Here is a 15,784-nt window from a genome sequence, read left to right as displayed (position 1 = left end):
ATTGAAGTGATGAAGAGGGGAGGGAAGGGGATAGAGAAGAAAAGTATGTTTATGCATGCAGGGAAAGCCTGAACTCTGAGCCCTCCAAAAAGGGATGGTGAGATCATTATCTTCTAGTTTTATGAAAGCAAGACATGGTGCCCCATGTGAAAGGCTTCTCTTTAGTTCTCTGGTAAAATTGAGCCTAATTCACTGGCTTGTTTAAGTGCCCATTTGGAGGCTTTCCCATTTGTTAGCAAAGAGAGGAGGCTTGCTCTGATTTGAAAGCTTTTGTAACGGCACCTTTGTTAGGGGCAGGGGGAACCACTCATGGATCTGTTACAGGATTAGCTGCTTGTTCAGACTTAAATATCACTTAAGAGCATACTGGGGTATGTGCGTAATAGATACTCTCTGCAGGAGCTGTTTGCTGTTGATGAATATTGCCAGTGATAGTAAACAGCTCCTTTTTTCCCCCTTCTCTTTGACAGATTATCTTAGCTATTTTGGTGTCGTGGTTGCTTTGCTTCATCTTCACTGTGACAGACGTCTTTCCCCCTGACAGCTCCAAGTACGGCTTCTACGCTCGCACAGACGCACGCCGGGGAGTGCTGTTGGTAGCTCCGTGGTTCAAGGTTCCTTATCCTTGTAAGTATGTCTGGGATTCAGAGCTGGCTTGCTAATAATATGCCCGTGGGAATCATTCCTGTTGTTTTCAGAAGCATTGCTCTTTTCCTCTCACTTCCGTGTTCTGATGCACTTCGACGTGCACTAATCTAAAGGCATCGTAGGTGGGGATGATGTTCTTTTGTATGTTTTCCTCTTTAATCTGATAATTTAAGGTCTTGCCCAAGAAAGGCTGAGTTTCTGAATGTGTAGAAGGCATTTGCAGGGTTTATCTAGGTCACTCCTGACTTCTAATAACATAGTGTGACTGCACATATAACATGGAGGGAGGTGACTCTCCCTCTACACAGCTCTGGTGAGATTTCCCCCCCACCCCCGCAGTCCAGATCCAGCTCTGGGGCAACAGCACAAGAGGGATGTGGAGCTGCTGGAGCAAGTCCAAAGGAGGCCAAGGAGAAGCTGTGAGGGCTGGAGCAGCTCTGCTCTGGAGCCAGGCTGAGAGAGCTGGGCTGGGTCAGCCTGGAGAAGAGAAGGCTCCTGAAGGGGAGACCTGAGAGCAGCTCCAGTGCCTAAAGGGGCTGCAGGAAAGCTGGAGAGGGGCTTTGGGATATAGGGACAGGCCAAGGGGAATGGCTTTAACCTGCCCGAGGGGAGACTGAGATGAGCTCTTGGGCAGAAGCTCTTCCCTGTGAGGGTGCTGAGGCGCTGGCACAGGGTGCCCAGAGAAGCTGTGGCTGCCCCATCCCTGGCAGTGTTCAAGGCCAGGTTGGACACAGGGGCTTGGAGCAAGCTGCTTTAGTGGAAGGGGTCCCTGCCCGTGGCAGGGGTTGGATCTGGATGAGCTTTAAGGTCCCTTCCAACACAAACCAGGCTGGGATTTTCAAGGCATGGTTGATTTATGTGTACTTGTCAATCCTGTGGTCAGCTGCTGTTAAGTTATATGATGATAAGGACAGGTTCTTACAACTCCTGTAGAGCTCCTGAACTAACTCATTGATTCTCACCATCTAAAGAATCATTAGTGCGTGGAGTTGTGTACAGCTCAGTGCACTTCCCTGCCCCAAACACACCCATCCTTGAATGAGCACAACCATTACCAACTACATAAAACCGTCCTGACTTGCAGAAGCAGCCCTGGAATTGGGCCAGTGGGCGAGTCAGAGAATGCCAGTCAATGCTTATCAAAGGGCAAGAGAACACAGAATGCTTTTCACACCACCTTGGCTGTTTATATCCTTTTGCTGGCCACCTCTCAGCTTAAACCTGTTAAAGGCTGTTTGTTATGGCATGAGGTGGAGTTGCACAACTGGGTTCCCCCTTGCTCTGCTCCAAAATTAATGGGGTAATAATAGAATAATACTCTACCAGAACAGAAGAATAGAAATAGTTAGGAATCCCATTAGGTTGTAATGAGGCAGCTTCCTTGTGGTTTTCCCTGTGCTTTGGTTCTGATTAGTTCTTAAAAGCAACCACTTCTAAAGCAGTACTTGCAGGCTGTTTAATAGAAGCTTTTGGGAAAGAAGAGGAGGAAAACTTCTCCACCCTGATTAGACCTTTCTCATTTGTGAAGCCTTATTCATTCACAGTTTGTGTGACTTAAAGTTCCTTTTGTTTGCAAGAGGCTCATCTATTTCAAAGAGATAAAAGCATCAAGGCAATTGCTGTGGAAAACCTGCCAAGCTGTTCTACAGGCTTAAATTAATCTGATTTGCTTTTCTACCAAAGGGTGGACTCGGAAGGTGTGGGTGCAGTGAGCGTAGTTGGTTGTTGGTTGTTGGCCATTCTCTTGGGTAGACTGAACTTGTAACCAAATACTGAGGTTTTTAGAGCAATAATAATTAAGTGGCATTTGCCTCACTGATCACAACTGTTTTCTCACAAGCAGGAGTTCAGATTCCTTCCTTCTGAACACGGAATTGTTTTGGTGGGGTTTGGGGTTTTCTTTGGGTTTTTTCCAAGCATGATCAAAGCAGTTGCTTGGATGGTTTTTCCTTTGCTTTTTTCATCTATTTCAACTTGCCAGACTGTGTTACTGTGGAGGGAGTTTGTTGATTCCATTAAAGATGAATAATGGAATTGTGGCCAGCAGGGCCAAGGCAGTGATTGCCTCCCTGCACTGGACACTGGTGAGGCTGCACCTCGAATCCTGTGTTCAGTTCTGAGCCCCACACTACAAGAGAGACATTGAGGTGCTGGAGTGGGGCCAGAGAAGGGCACCGGAGCTGGTGCAGGGCCTGGAGCACAGGGGTGATGGGGAACAGCTGAGGGACCTGGGGGGTTCAGTCTGGGGAAGAGAAGGCTCAGGGGGGACCTGATGGCTCCCTACAAGTGCCTGACAGGAGGATGGAGCCTGGAGGGGGCTGGGCTCTGCTCCCAAGGAACAAGGGATGGGACAAGAGGAAACGGCCTCAAGCTGCCCCAGGGCAGGTTTAGATGGAGCTGAGGAACAATTCCTTGCCCAGAGGGTGCTCAGGCATTGGAACAGGCTGCCCAGGGCAGGGCTGCAGTCACCCTCCGTGCAAGTGTTCACACAGCGTGGAGACGAGGCCTCAGTCCCATGGGTTAGTGGTGGCCTTGGCAGTGCTGGGAATGGTTGGACTCAGTGATCCCAGAGGAAGACAGGCTGAGAACACCGGGGCTGTTCAGCCTGGAGAAGAGAAGCTGCGTGGAGACCTCAGAGCAGCTTCCAGTGTCTGAAGGGGGCTACAAGGATGCTGGAGAGGGGCTCTAAATTAGGGACTGTAGGGATAGGACAAGGGGTGATGGGTTCAGACTGAAACAGGGGAGTTCAGGTTGGAGATAAGGCAGAAGCTCTTCCCTGTGAGGGTGGTGAGGCCCTGGCAGAGGTTGCCCACCCATATGGTGAATGCCCCATCCCTGACAGTGTTCAAAGCCAGGCTGGATAGAGCCTTGGGCAACATGGTCTAGTGTAAGGCATCCCTGCCATAGCAGGGGGTTGGAACTGGATGAGGTTTTTAGGTCCTTTCTGACCCAAACCATTCTGTGATTCTATGCTCTTAAAGGTGCTTTCCAGCCTAAATAATTCTATGATCCTATGAAGCTGCTGCCTGTTTTGATAACCTGAATTGTTTTCTGTGGCCCAAGAGATTTCAGTTTTCTTTCCTTCACAGTTCAGTGGGGACTGCCAACAATTTCAGCTGCTGGAGTAATAGGAATGCTCAGCGCCGTTGTTGCCAGCATTATTGAATCAATAGGAGATTACTATGCCTGTGCCAGGTTGTCCTGTGCTCCTCCTCCACCTATTCATGCAATAAACAGGTATGTCAACAAAAAAAGGAAGTATTTTTCAGTGTCTTCAGCTACTGTTACGGGTTTTTACTCCTTGGAATAATGCAAATGTAGCCTTGGAGACCTACTCCTATGCTTGCTGGAGTCTGTGGATGCTTATAGCACAGGTTCTACAGGGACAGAACTCCTAAATCAGATCTGGAATCAGGGGAGCCTGTCACATTCACCTGAAGTGCAGCTCTAGAAGTAAAGAGCAGCTCTGGGATTGACTTGCATTAATTCCCTCAGTTTCAGAAGGTGGGTACCTAAGGGATAGAAAACAGGACTCAAGTTGGGTTTCCAGGTGTGTTGGAGCTTGAAATGTGAATTATCATAACTCATATGGGACAGGCACCTTAGCAGGCTCCCCACGCAGATGTCAAGCACCATCTGAAGTGAGTCTGCCCTCATGCAAGTTTGACTCTCTTTTATTTTTCCCTGGTTTTGATTTACAGAGGGATTTTTATTGAGGGTCTCTCCTGTGTTCTGGATGGAGTGTTTGGGACAGGGAACGGATCAACTTCTTCCAGCCCTAACATTGGTGTCTTGGGCATCACAAAGGTATGTGCTTTACCTTGGTTACTCTGCGATGTAGTTTTATCTCCTCTGGTGGGTGGCTCGTGCCATTTTCATGTTTCACAGCATGATCCTCTTCCAAGAAACCATACCATTTAGGGCTTGGTTCAGAAAAACTTCACAGTGTTCTGAGTTTACCTGAACATGGCCAACTGTATAGAAATTGCTATTCTTTGGGATGTCTTGATTCTGAAAGCATCACTGGGGTACGGACTGGGGTTAATGTCTCACTTGAACACTTGAGGTCCTTGTTTTTTACTGGAACCTGTTAGAGCAAGTCCAAAGGAGGCCATGGAGATGCTGCGAGGGCTGGAGCAGCTCTGCTCTGGAGCCAGGCTGAGAGAGCTGGGCTGGGTCAGCCTGGAGAAGAGAAGGCTCCTGAAGGGGAGACCTGAGAGCAGCTTCAGTGCCTGAAGGGGCTGCAGGAAACCTGGAGAGGGGCTTGGGACAAGGGCCTGTAGGGACAGGCCAAGGGGAATGGCTTTAACCTGCCCGAGGGGAGACTGAGCTGAGCTCTTAGGCAGAAGCTCTTCCCTGTGAGGGTGCTGAGGCGCTGGCACAGGGTGCCCAGAGAAGCTGTGGCTGCCCCATCCCTGGCAGTGTTCAAGGCCAGGTTGGACACAGGGGCTTGGAGCAAGCTGCTCTAGTGGAAGGTGTCCCTGCCCGTGGCAGGGGTTGGAGCTGGGTGAGCTTTAAGGTCCCTTCAACCCAAACCATTCCATGATTCTATGATTTATCTATGCTGACACAGCTAGAACACGAGCTACAGTGAAGGTAACGGCGAAGTTAAATGCACGCTCGGTATTTGTTCCCATCATGATAAGGTTTTAAGGCCCTGAGCATTCTTAGGGAATTACATATATTTGGGGTGATACTCAGCAAAATATCTAAGCATTTGAGTTCCTTTGTTCCCATGTGGGACTGGATGTGTGCTTGAATGCTTTGCTGAACTGGGAGACCTTGGACTGCAGGCAGATCTGCTTGATGTTGTTAACTTAACCTTGTTTGGAAACCATTAGTAGGATCATTAAGAGTAATTTATATTGCAGATAGGTACATCTTGTTGCATGTTTCACTGGGACGCTGTAAATCTTCATGTGTGCAAGATAGAAAACATATCTGACAATAACGCATCCCGCTGACTAAATCCACTAAAGAGGATGAATTTCTCTTCAGCCATGTTTTTCTCTTGCACAAAGGCTGATGCTCTTCGGGTTTAGCGTGGAATCTAGATGGTAACAGCACCATCTGCTGACTGTGTCAGGCTTCATTCCATTGGTGATGGAAATTTCCTAGATGAAATTTCACTTAGAAAAACCCTGAAATAAAGGTTTATTCTCTTCTGCTTCCTCTCTGCTGTTATTTCATAGGAGTGGATATGAATTAACAGCACTTAGTTATTCACAGTCCACAGCAACACGTGTACGTTTTGCTTTGGAACAATGGAAAATGAATGTTAAACTGGCAGCTGTTCCAGAGAACAGAGTTAACTACAGTCTGCTCTGTTCGGAGCACATGATGGAGAGTGAATATGCCTTATCCAGAATGGCACAGCTGGATGGCTCTGCTCCAGTGTTTTGTCTTGTTTTCCTGTCTGCATACTCGTTCCTAAAAGCCTCATACTGTTCAATTTACATCAAAATAGATGTTTGGCATGTGGATACTCTGCTGTTGGTTTGGGAGAGGAAACCTTAAGTGAGTAGAGAGTCCTGGTGATCCCGTGAGGCCAGTGCAACAGTTGGGAAAGCATTTCCCTCCCTTGAAATTAGTATATGATTACACTTAGAATTTAAATTGGAGGCTTCAGCTGAATGTAAATAGTGCAGAGTCTTTGAGTTAGGCTGTGACTGAGTTTTATTTGATGAGAGGAGAATCAATAAAGTCTGATTACCTGGGGCAAAAGCCTAGGTAGGTTATGCCAAAGTGTTGGTGATGAGATGGATACTCAGGTAAGGTACCAGCTACCATATCACGCGCTCCAAAGTGTGTCCACAGGAATAAATACATAGTCTGGGAATAAATACATTGTTTGAGCCAAATGCTCACCAGGATGCTTTGCGTCGCTTTCAGAAGGAGCTTAATTTGTTTGCCTTGTAGTGGTTCAGCATTTGAATAAATATATGGCATTGTCATGTGAATCACAGAATCATAGAATAGTCAGGGTTGGAAAGGACCTTAAGATCATCCAGTTCCAACCCCCTGCCGTGGGCAGGGACACCTCACACTAAACCATCTCACCCAAGGCCTCGTCCAACCTGGTCTTGAACACTGCCAGGGATGGAGCATTCAAACCTCCCTGGGCAACCCATTCCAGTGCCTCAGCACCCTCACAGGAAAGAATTTCCTCCTTAGATCCAATCTAAACTTCCCCTGTTTAAGTTTTAACCCGTTACCCCTTGTCCTGTCACTACAGTCCCTAATGAAAAGTCCCTCCCCAGCATCCCTATAGGCCCCCTTCAGATACTGGAAGGCTGCTCTGAGGTCTCCTCCAGCCTTCTCTTCTCCAGACTGAACAGCCCCAACTTCCTCAGCCTGTCCTCATATGCTGTAAAGAATCTGCCTGTTTCAGGCAGGAGGATAATTTTAGAGCAAGATGCTGGTGGTCCGAAGGAAATTAATATCTGTGTATGAAGCAGAGAAAGGTGCAAGCTCATTTCTGTTGTTCTTCTAGTGAAGACCCTGATTTACTGGCATAGCTTCTGTGTGTAGGTAAACATATCTCACCTGATGATTAAATTGTGAATTGATGGTGAATGCCCCATCCCTGGCAGTGCTCAAGGCCAGGTTGGACACAGGGGCTTGGAGCAAGCTGCTCTAGTGGAAGGTGTCCCTGCCCATGGCAGGGGTTGGAGCTGGAGGAGCTTTAAGGTCCCTTCCAACCCAAACCAGGCTGGGATTCTGTAATTCATAAGAGGTGCCCCAGGGACAAAACCAAACCAACCTGTTACACTGGTAAGGTGATTTCTAGCAAAGCCCTTTGTAGGTCTCCTGTTAAAATGTATTAAGAGAAGTACATACAAATTTGTTAATTATAGAACAGATTGGGTTGGAAACGACCTTAAAGCTCATCCAGTTCCAACCCCTGCCACGGGCAGGGACCCCTTCCACTGGAGCAGCTTGCTCCAAGCCCCTGTGTCCAACCTGGCCTTGAACACTGCCAGGGATGGGGCAGCCACAGCTTCTCTGGGCACCCTGTGCCAGCGCCTCAGCACCCTCACAGGGAAGAGCTTCTGCCTAAGAGCTCATCTCAGTCTCCCCTCTGGCAGGTTAAAGCCATTCCCCTTGGCCTGTCCCTACAGGCCCTTGGCCAAAACCCCTCTCCAGGTTTCCTGTAGGCCCTCTTAAGTTACTGGAAGCCTGAGGCCATTTCATACTATGAAAATATCAGCCATTCAGGTTTATCAGTGACCACTACAACTCTGTGCCAGAGAAATGCTGCTAAGTTTGGATGCTTAAAGCAAAAATGGGAAGTGTAGGCATTTGGTTTCACAGCATTAACACAACTGTGATTTGCATGTGAAGCAAATTCACTTACTGATCTCAAAGAGGGATGTTACAAAATCAGTTGATAATCTCTGTCTAGAAAGCCTGCATGCAGGTCAGACTTCTGTGGCAGGTAACTAATTCCTACGTTCTTGTGTGAAAGGGCAGCATCACATGGATGTGTTCTTCTTCTCTTCATTTGCATTATAATGGATGTTTGCCATCTCCTAGTTATGATCTGTTTGTTTTCTTTATGGGTCTGCACCACATTTCGTGGTAACAGTGGCTATAGCGGTTACAGATGGTTTTAAAGATGACTTGGTGCTAGAGAAAACAAAATCAAACAAAGTTATGTTATGACTGGAAAGCAGCCATGTTTCTGTTGAGCCCTCCAAGACATTTGCCAATGCTCTGCAGCCTGTGTTATAACACATCCAGGAAGCTTGACGCGCAGAAAAGAAGAATAAAAAGGCATCAAACTGGACTAAATGTAGACTTCTTCCTGTGTCCCTTCCCTTTTGTTCTCCTGCAGGTTGGAAGTCGCAGGGTGATTCAGTATGGAGCAGCCTTCATGCTCCTGCTTGGGATGGTTGGCAAGTTCAGCGCTCTCTTTGCATCGCTGCCTGACCCCGTGCTCGGTGCCCTCTTCTGCACTCTCTTTGGTAACGTATGTTTTTTGCTCCTCCGTGTACTGCCTGGCCAGATCTTTACTTCAGTGCTGTTCTCTTTGTATGTTGCCACCTGCTTTTGATGAGTAAGGCTATCTAAAAGCTGGGCCTTGTTTTATTTCCTTAGGGATGATCACAGCCGTGGGTCTGTCTAACCTCCAGTTCATCGACTTAAATTCTTCTCGGAACTTGTTTGTCCTTGGATTTTCCATTTTCTTTGGACTTGTCCTTCCAAGCTATCTCAAACAAAATCCACTGGTCACAGGTATGTGTGTCTGCTCATTTACGTGAAGCTTACTTTTACCTTGTACTTCGATGTGAAGTACATAAGAGTACAAGGGAATCTAAAGGGTAAATAAGAGAAAAAACAGAGTATCATGGAGATGATAAAAGCTCCAGATAAGAAGGGGGTTATGTTCAGAGCAGGATTAATTGGGATGCTGAGACCTGAACTGGATGTTTCCATGGGATGCATCCAAAGGTTCTTTGGGTATGACTATAGAGCAATGGAAGAAGTCAATCACCAGTTGGACTGGAAGAAAGACTGAAAGGATGACGCTGAGTTGTAAATGGTGTTAAAAGAATAAGGGGAAAGCCCAAGGTGGAGCTTGGAGGTTGGGAATTTGTTTGGGTTTTGACATTTTGTGTCAATGCAGACACGTGTTTGGGGTTGATTTTTAAGGGAAATATTAACTAACTTTTTATATCTGTCACAATCAGCTATAAGAGCATGTCTGACCTGTTTCAAGTTGTTCAGAAATGTCGATCATTCAGGCAGAGTTAGGTGATGATATATTAATGCAGTGTTCTTCTCTGAAGTCTTGCCCTTTCCAAAAGGGAAGGTTTATAGAAGGAATTACTTAAATCCACAGGATTTTACGTTATGAACATTTCTCCTTTTTCCAATTTGTAGTTTTCCATTCAGTTTAAATGAAGCAGTTGTCTACAGTAGAAGCTAAAAGGGCATTTCATGACATTTGTATAAGCAATGAAAGCTCCTGGAGTTACACTTTGGGAAAGAAGGGGTCCCTGTGGTGGAGTACATTAGGTGAAGGTTCTTCTGCATCTATTCCCAGGTGGTTTTAAGGATCCTACTTGAGCAAATCCCTCGGTGAACTCAGTAGCAAGTTTTGCCTTCATGTATGTCAGTAGGACATGTATATATGTGATAAAAAGATGGGATTCTAAGTGGGTTTACCCTGTTCTTGTAGGCATAGCAGGCATCGATCAAGTCCTAAACGTCCTCCTCACTACAGCCATGTTTGTCGGTGGCTGCGTGGCGTTTATCTTGGATAACACAATTCCAGGTCAGTCATTTTACTTGGGATAACGTCTGCCTTTGTGCATGGAGGTAGCACAGCGTTCCATGGAGGCAGGAGCTGAGGAAAGAGGGTACTGCTTTAGTTGTTGACTTCTTCAACGCCTCAAGCAGACTGCTTACCACCCACGTGCCTCAGTTTCCTTGAGGACACTTGGTTAAGGTCTCCATTGTACTAAACATGAAATAGCTGATAAAAATCAACCCAGAGTAGTCATCTTCAGGAGACCGTTGCTTCAAATACTTTAAAGATCCAAACCTGCTTCCATTCATTGGAGAGGAAAAATTTGCCTTGACTTCCAGTTGCAGAATAAACCAGATAACAGCCATTCTTTCCCTCTCTTCCTGCCTCTTTGAGGAGTCTGGAAGATCATTCCAGTGCTTTGCTGACCACGGTGTCTGACACTTGGGGTCTTCTTTCTTCTCTTAACCACTGTTCTATATGTGTTTAAATGAAGGTACTTATGTATGTATTTTTTCCCCCTTTTGACTTCCAGGAAGCCCTGAAGAAAGGGGAATACAGAAATGGAAGAAAGGGGTTGGTAAAGGAAGCAAGTCACTGGATGGCATGGAAACATACGATTTGCCTTTTGGCATGAACTTCATTAAGAAATACAGGTGTTTCAGCTTCCTGCCCATCAGCCCAACCTTCATGGGTTACACATGGAAAGGCTTCAGGAAAAGCAGTAACTGCCGGAGTTCAGATGAAGACTCAGAAGCTACAGTATAGCCTTAGCTGAAATTCTATTATCTAGTTGTAGTAAAAGATGTATTTGCGGTTTCTTGCTGATTAAGAAGCATTAAAATATATGTTTTGTATATCTGCATTTAAATTCTGGAACCAGAGCTGAGACAGATTTAAAAGAGAAAAAAAAAAAAAGCTTTCCTGTTGTGGGTGGTGGCACCAGATGTAGTGTCTCTGGGTCAAATCTGCTGATGCTCCTCTGGGTGATTCTCAAAAGCTAGAGATCCTTGCTCACCTAGGCCTGGTTATTTGAAGTGGGGCTTAGTTTTCCCTAAGTATGGAGGTGCTATTGACAGATGTTCCTACTTATGGTGATTGATGTAAGTCATTGGTGGTTTTGGCACATTCATTGCTGGCAATGGTAGTTATGCCAGAAAATCTGAATCCAGTGAGAGGAGGGGAGGGGTGGATTTACTTCTAGTCTTGTCACATCCCATGCATGTTGTTTTCTACGCATTGATTTGCACATTCCATGTTTTCAGCCCCTTGGAAACCAAGCTCTGTTGATCCTGGCAAATCATGAGGGTGTTCCTTTGAATTACTGTTAATTCAGTCCATGTCCAGTGTTCAGACAGAAAGTTTCTGTGATAACTTTGCCAATGAAAACGACTGACTTCTCATAGCTTAAAGCTGTAGAAGGAGCCACTTACTTCATCTCAGTTTGCCTTTTCTGCCTGGCATTTAACCACCTGATGAGAGTGGCCAGGGCAGGTTTCCTTTAAAGGATCACATGTAGCTTCGGTTTTAGAGAGATGGAAAACTTCAGGCTTCCAGATGGAGCCCAGCAACAGTTTTTGCAGCCCAATGCCTGTATCCAGCAGGACATTTCCTGGATAAAAATGCTCATTTGTTGAGCAGTTTTAAGCAGTTAACGTGTGTATCCACGCTGCTCTTCATACAGGGTAAGCCACATGCTCGCAGCGCTGCCGGCGTTCCCTGGTTTGGATCTGTGCTGAATATTCCCAATTGGATATCAAGAGACGGTGCTGCCTCCAAGCAGCTTATGTTGCATTGCCTTTTCTTCTCTCTTTATGGGGCTTCTGACTGCTGCAGAGGTGATCTCGAGACACTCCGTTTGATGTCCTCACCCACTGGATGGTTTCACGGGTATTGGGTCCAGTCAGGGCACCATTCAGATCTTTTTTTTTTCCTGGAATAGTCTCAGCTCTGATGTTATGTGGGTGTTCATGCTCATCATGCATTCATAATTAAAAGTTTTATTCATGTTTAATGTTCTTACTATTGCAAGTTAGTTTTTAGACTTTCAGTGTGGCCCCAAAAGCGTTTTTAAGCTGTGGAGATCATCAGGGAAATGTAGTGTAATGTAATTTCAAGGCCAGTATGCTCTACGGTGCTTGCATTTTGTATTCCTGGGAAAAACCCTAACAGTAGATCCTGTAATTCACTCATATTTATCCAAGTTTGACTACTGGACAGGAGCGCAGGAACTCTGTTTTCTCTGAGTCTGCTTCCAGGTGACTTTGTTATTGAAGCATGGAAGGGTTGGGGTGGGGAGGGCAAAGGAAAGAGCTTACCAGATCAGTACTGAGTAGTGTAGCGTTGGGATGATTCCATTGATAACGTTCTCAGCATGCCATGGCTGTTTCCAGAAACTCTTTTATACCCCTTTTTCCATAACAAACGCATGTGTTTGTTCCTGCTTCGGGGAACTTTCAGTAGTTTGCAGTCTCGGTGTCAATTGGACTATGTTGAAAGCTGCTCGGAAGAGTTCTAGTGTAGTAGACAAGGTTAGTATTGCCTGTGAAACCAAGTGATTTTAATCATTGTTCAAGTTTTCCTCTTCAGGTAGAGAGGGGTTAGATTTCCACATCCACTTGCAGGTAGTTTGGGTACGGAGACCTCTAATCAGTGGCACGAAGCTTCCAAATTTCCCAACTTTATGTGCAACCAAAGATATGTAGGAGACATGGGAGAGGTAAAAAATAAATATATATATATATATATATATATATATATAAAAGGAATACAAATAAAAGCCACCTATGTATGGTGGTTGTAAGGATGTAAAATGCCAAAGCTGGTTATCCTATAAGTGTTGAGAAAGGGAGGCAAAGGGTTTTGTTTCATTTAAACAGTGCCACCTCAGCTCTATTGGAATGTCAAGTCCAGCCATGGCACTGGGCACAGAGCGCCATGGGGCTTTGCTGGCTTCTCCCCCCAAATCCTGTTGATAGCTGGAATGCTGATGCAGTCGAGAGACGAGGTGATGAGAAGTGGCATTGCTCTTCTCTCACCTTGGGCTGTGCGTGTTCTGCATTGCTATCATATGGAATGGGTTGGGTTGGAAAGCAACATCAGACCATCCAGTTCCAGCCCTGTGCCATGGGAACCTTCCACTAGACCAGGTTGCTTCAAGCCCAGTCCAACCTGGCCTTGAATACAGCTTTCACCATACTTCAGGCAACCTTTTGTAGTGAGAAGTGACAATTACAGTGCAACGAACCCAAGGATACTTGTTCTTCCTCCTTGGAGCAGAACGCTCCTGTCTTGCAGCAGAGGAAAGACCATCCGAATAGATCAAGTCCAGTTACTGTTAACTGTTGGATTTAGTTCCTTTTGTGACTTTGGGTCCTGTTGCTGATGTGACTTTGGGTCCATGCTGATCCTGTTGCCTGGCTGAGGGAAGTGCAGTAGCATTTAGCCAGCGTCTTTGTTCTAGCCACTGACCTTGATAACACTAAAGCAAGTAGTTGTAGTTAGCAGTCATTTTTGTAACCAGATTTGTGTCTGTAACAACTCTCTCCACGTTATTATGAACATGAATGGTTAAAGAGGAGCCTCAGGTTTGTGAAGATCTGCTGAAGCACCTGTGATGTGTAGTGAAGGGTTAGGATGGAGTCACTGGCAGTACCTTGACCATGCAGCTTGCTGCACTGGGCTGTGCTTTGGGGAGCAAAGGGTGGAAAGAGAAACCCCCCTTTCTGGTGCACCTGAATCCATCCCAGAGTTGCCAGTCGAAGCAGATGCATTGCTTTGTGAGGGAAATACCTCTATATTGCCATGTGGGTTTTGCCATCGTGGACCTTAAATCCTCCTTCCAGGTCCACTTTTCCAGGCTGGCTGCTGTGGACCACCCTGGTGCTGCCGGATGGTTTGCAGAGGATGAACTTGCAGTGATAAAAAGCATTTAAGTGCATCATGTTGGTGGGTTCCATCCAGGCTTTGCTGTGTGAGGGTGGCTATAGAAACCCCACTGTAAATGCTGTGCTGTGTTTTTCCTTGCTGTGTTACTGCCTTTCAGGCTGAACTAAAAACCACCCGAGGAAGGTGGCACCTGAGAGGTTGAGATAAGAGGCGATGGGATGTTTCAAGCAAACATTTGAAGAGAGAAGGGCAAATATTCATGGTAGAAATCTCATTTTGTCATATCAAAGATGGTATCAATGTATGCAAAACAACAAAACTTGGGACTTTTGTAATTGATATTCTCTTGTATTCTTTTGTTTAGGTTAAATTGAGGATTCTTGCTAATGTTCAAACACGTTTTCTAAAGTCAAGACTTGCAAATTATACCTCTGGAAACCGAGGTTTCATAGCCAAGAGCTATGACTTCATGTTGTCATATTAGAGTGCTTTGGCCGAGGGACTGAAATCGGATCCCTCGCTCCTTAAAAGTTCAAACCTTAAGCCCAGAATTTGCTTTTCTGCCTTTTTAATACTGACTTTCAATATGGCAACTTGGTTTGTACATGAATATTGCAGTATTTTATTTCCATATATTAAAGATAACATTTCCACTCAGGATCACGAGCGCCGTGGTCCTGGGAGGGAGTGGTATGATTGTCATGACAATGTCATGTGATGGTAGAATTTCTTCATTGACGAATCTATAGTAGTTGTGTATACTTTATTTACCCATTTTTCTGTTCCTACCAAAAAAAAAACGAAAGGGTTTCTTTTCTTGTTCATCTCCCTACTGAGATCTTGGTACTCCCGATGCAGATTGGCGCTTGCGAACTGAAATCCTCGGTCCTGCTTATTCCACAAGGAGCATGTTCAGAGCATTGCATCCTACGTAAAAGGTATTGGAAAGGGCATCATTTGTGGTACAAACAGCACTCCAGGCACACGTGGTTTAATAGCCAGCTTCTAATGGCTTGAATGAGCCATTGGATGCTCGGATGCAGTCTAAACCGACCTGTGCTTGCTTGCATTTGTGTCTCCGTGTAGAAACGCGAGTGTGCCAGACCAGCACAACCTATGGTGTTCCTTTCCCGTGGCCTTCTGAAACCAAAAGCGACTTCATTTTCCCTCTTTGCTGTTGTTTTAAGGGGGTGGGGAGCAGCGGGTCACTCGTTTTGGCAGAAAACATCCCTCTTGGTGCATCTTTCTTAGGATTTCTTCCGGCTCCCGGCCTTTGGGCCATGGGATGACCGGTCCTCTGTGCTCACACATCCATACAGCTCCGACGGGTCATTGCACTATTGGAGGAGGCCACGACTTTGCCAGTGTTTTGCTTCTGCCCATGGGTCTGGACAGCTTCGTGCTGGGCTGCTTTGAAGTACTGGGGATCCGTGTTCAGAGCCATCCAGAATCTTCCTGTCTCGTTCCAGTTTGACTGTGACTGTGTGTTGTCAGCCGTACCTATTGCTAGGAGAGGTAATAGTTAGGATTGCCTTGTGTGCTATCTGGCACTGACTCCATCATCTTGCTGCCAGTCCAAATTCTTCTACTTTGTCTCTTTCTAACAACCTTTGGCTTAACAAACTATTGACTGTTCTTAGGCAGTGGGGATAAATAGGTTCCTTTTCTGTTTCCCATGACTTCGTGACTGACTTGGGCTGTAAAACACTTGGGTTTTGTTAAACAGCAAGAAGAGGGGTTTGTTTTTTTTTCCTTTTTGGGTTTATTTTTTTGTTTTCTGAGATGTGTAATTCTTTTATGGAGGGTTTTTTTATTATTATTATTTCATCTTTTTTTTTTTCTAACATTGCTTCATTAAACAACTAAATATTTAAAAATGTAATATTTGGACCAGATGTTGTGAATAATAGTAGATAAAGCTATTTTATTCTGTATTTTTAAAGCTGTTCAGTATAAATAAACGCGGGCATAGATGCAACGTGGTGGCGTGGTGGT

General features: G+C 45.6%; 1 protein-coding gene across 3 annotated transcripts in view; it reads left to right on the top strand.

The window, feature by feature from the left end:
• SLC23A2 (solute carrier family 23 member 2) overlaps window positions 1-11,915 on the top strand; it is a 54,218-nt gene extending 42,303 nt beyond the window's left edge. For all 3 annotated transcript variants that reach the window (XM_057402519.1, XM_057402518.1, XM_057402520.1), the window contains exons 10-16: window positions 471-627; window positions 3,738-3,885; window positions 4,350-4,455; window positions 8,486-8,615; window positions 8,749-8,886; window positions 9,833-9,928; window positions 10,437-11,915. In XM_057402519.1, coding sequence (XP_057258502.1) covers window positions 471-627; window positions 3,738-3,885; window positions 4,350-4,455; window positions 8,486-8,615; window positions 8,749-8,886; window positions 9,833-9,928; window positions 10,437-10,669 — 1,008 coding nt within the window. In that variant the 3' untranslated portion in view covers window positions 10,670-11,915. The remainder of the gene's footprint in view (window positions 1-470; window positions 628-3,737; window positions 3,886-4,349; window positions 4,456-8,485; window positions 8,616-8,748; window positions 8,887-9,832; window positions 9,929-10,436) is intronic.
• Window positions 11,916-15,784: the final 3,869 nt, after the last annotated feature.

This window comes from Pezoporus wallicus, unplaced genomic scaffold (genome assembly GCF_028554395.1).
Source record: "Pezoporus wallicus isolate ANWC-B61680 ecotype Strahan unplaced genomic scaffold, APGP_CSIRO_Pwel_v1 contig_2348, whole genome shotgun sequence".
In the NCBI taxonomy this organism is placed as follows: Eukaryota; Metazoa; Chordata; class Aves; order Psittaciformes; family Psittacidae; genus Pezoporus; species Pezoporus wallicus.
This window is presented reverse-complemented; position numbering and strand designations above follow the sequence as displayed.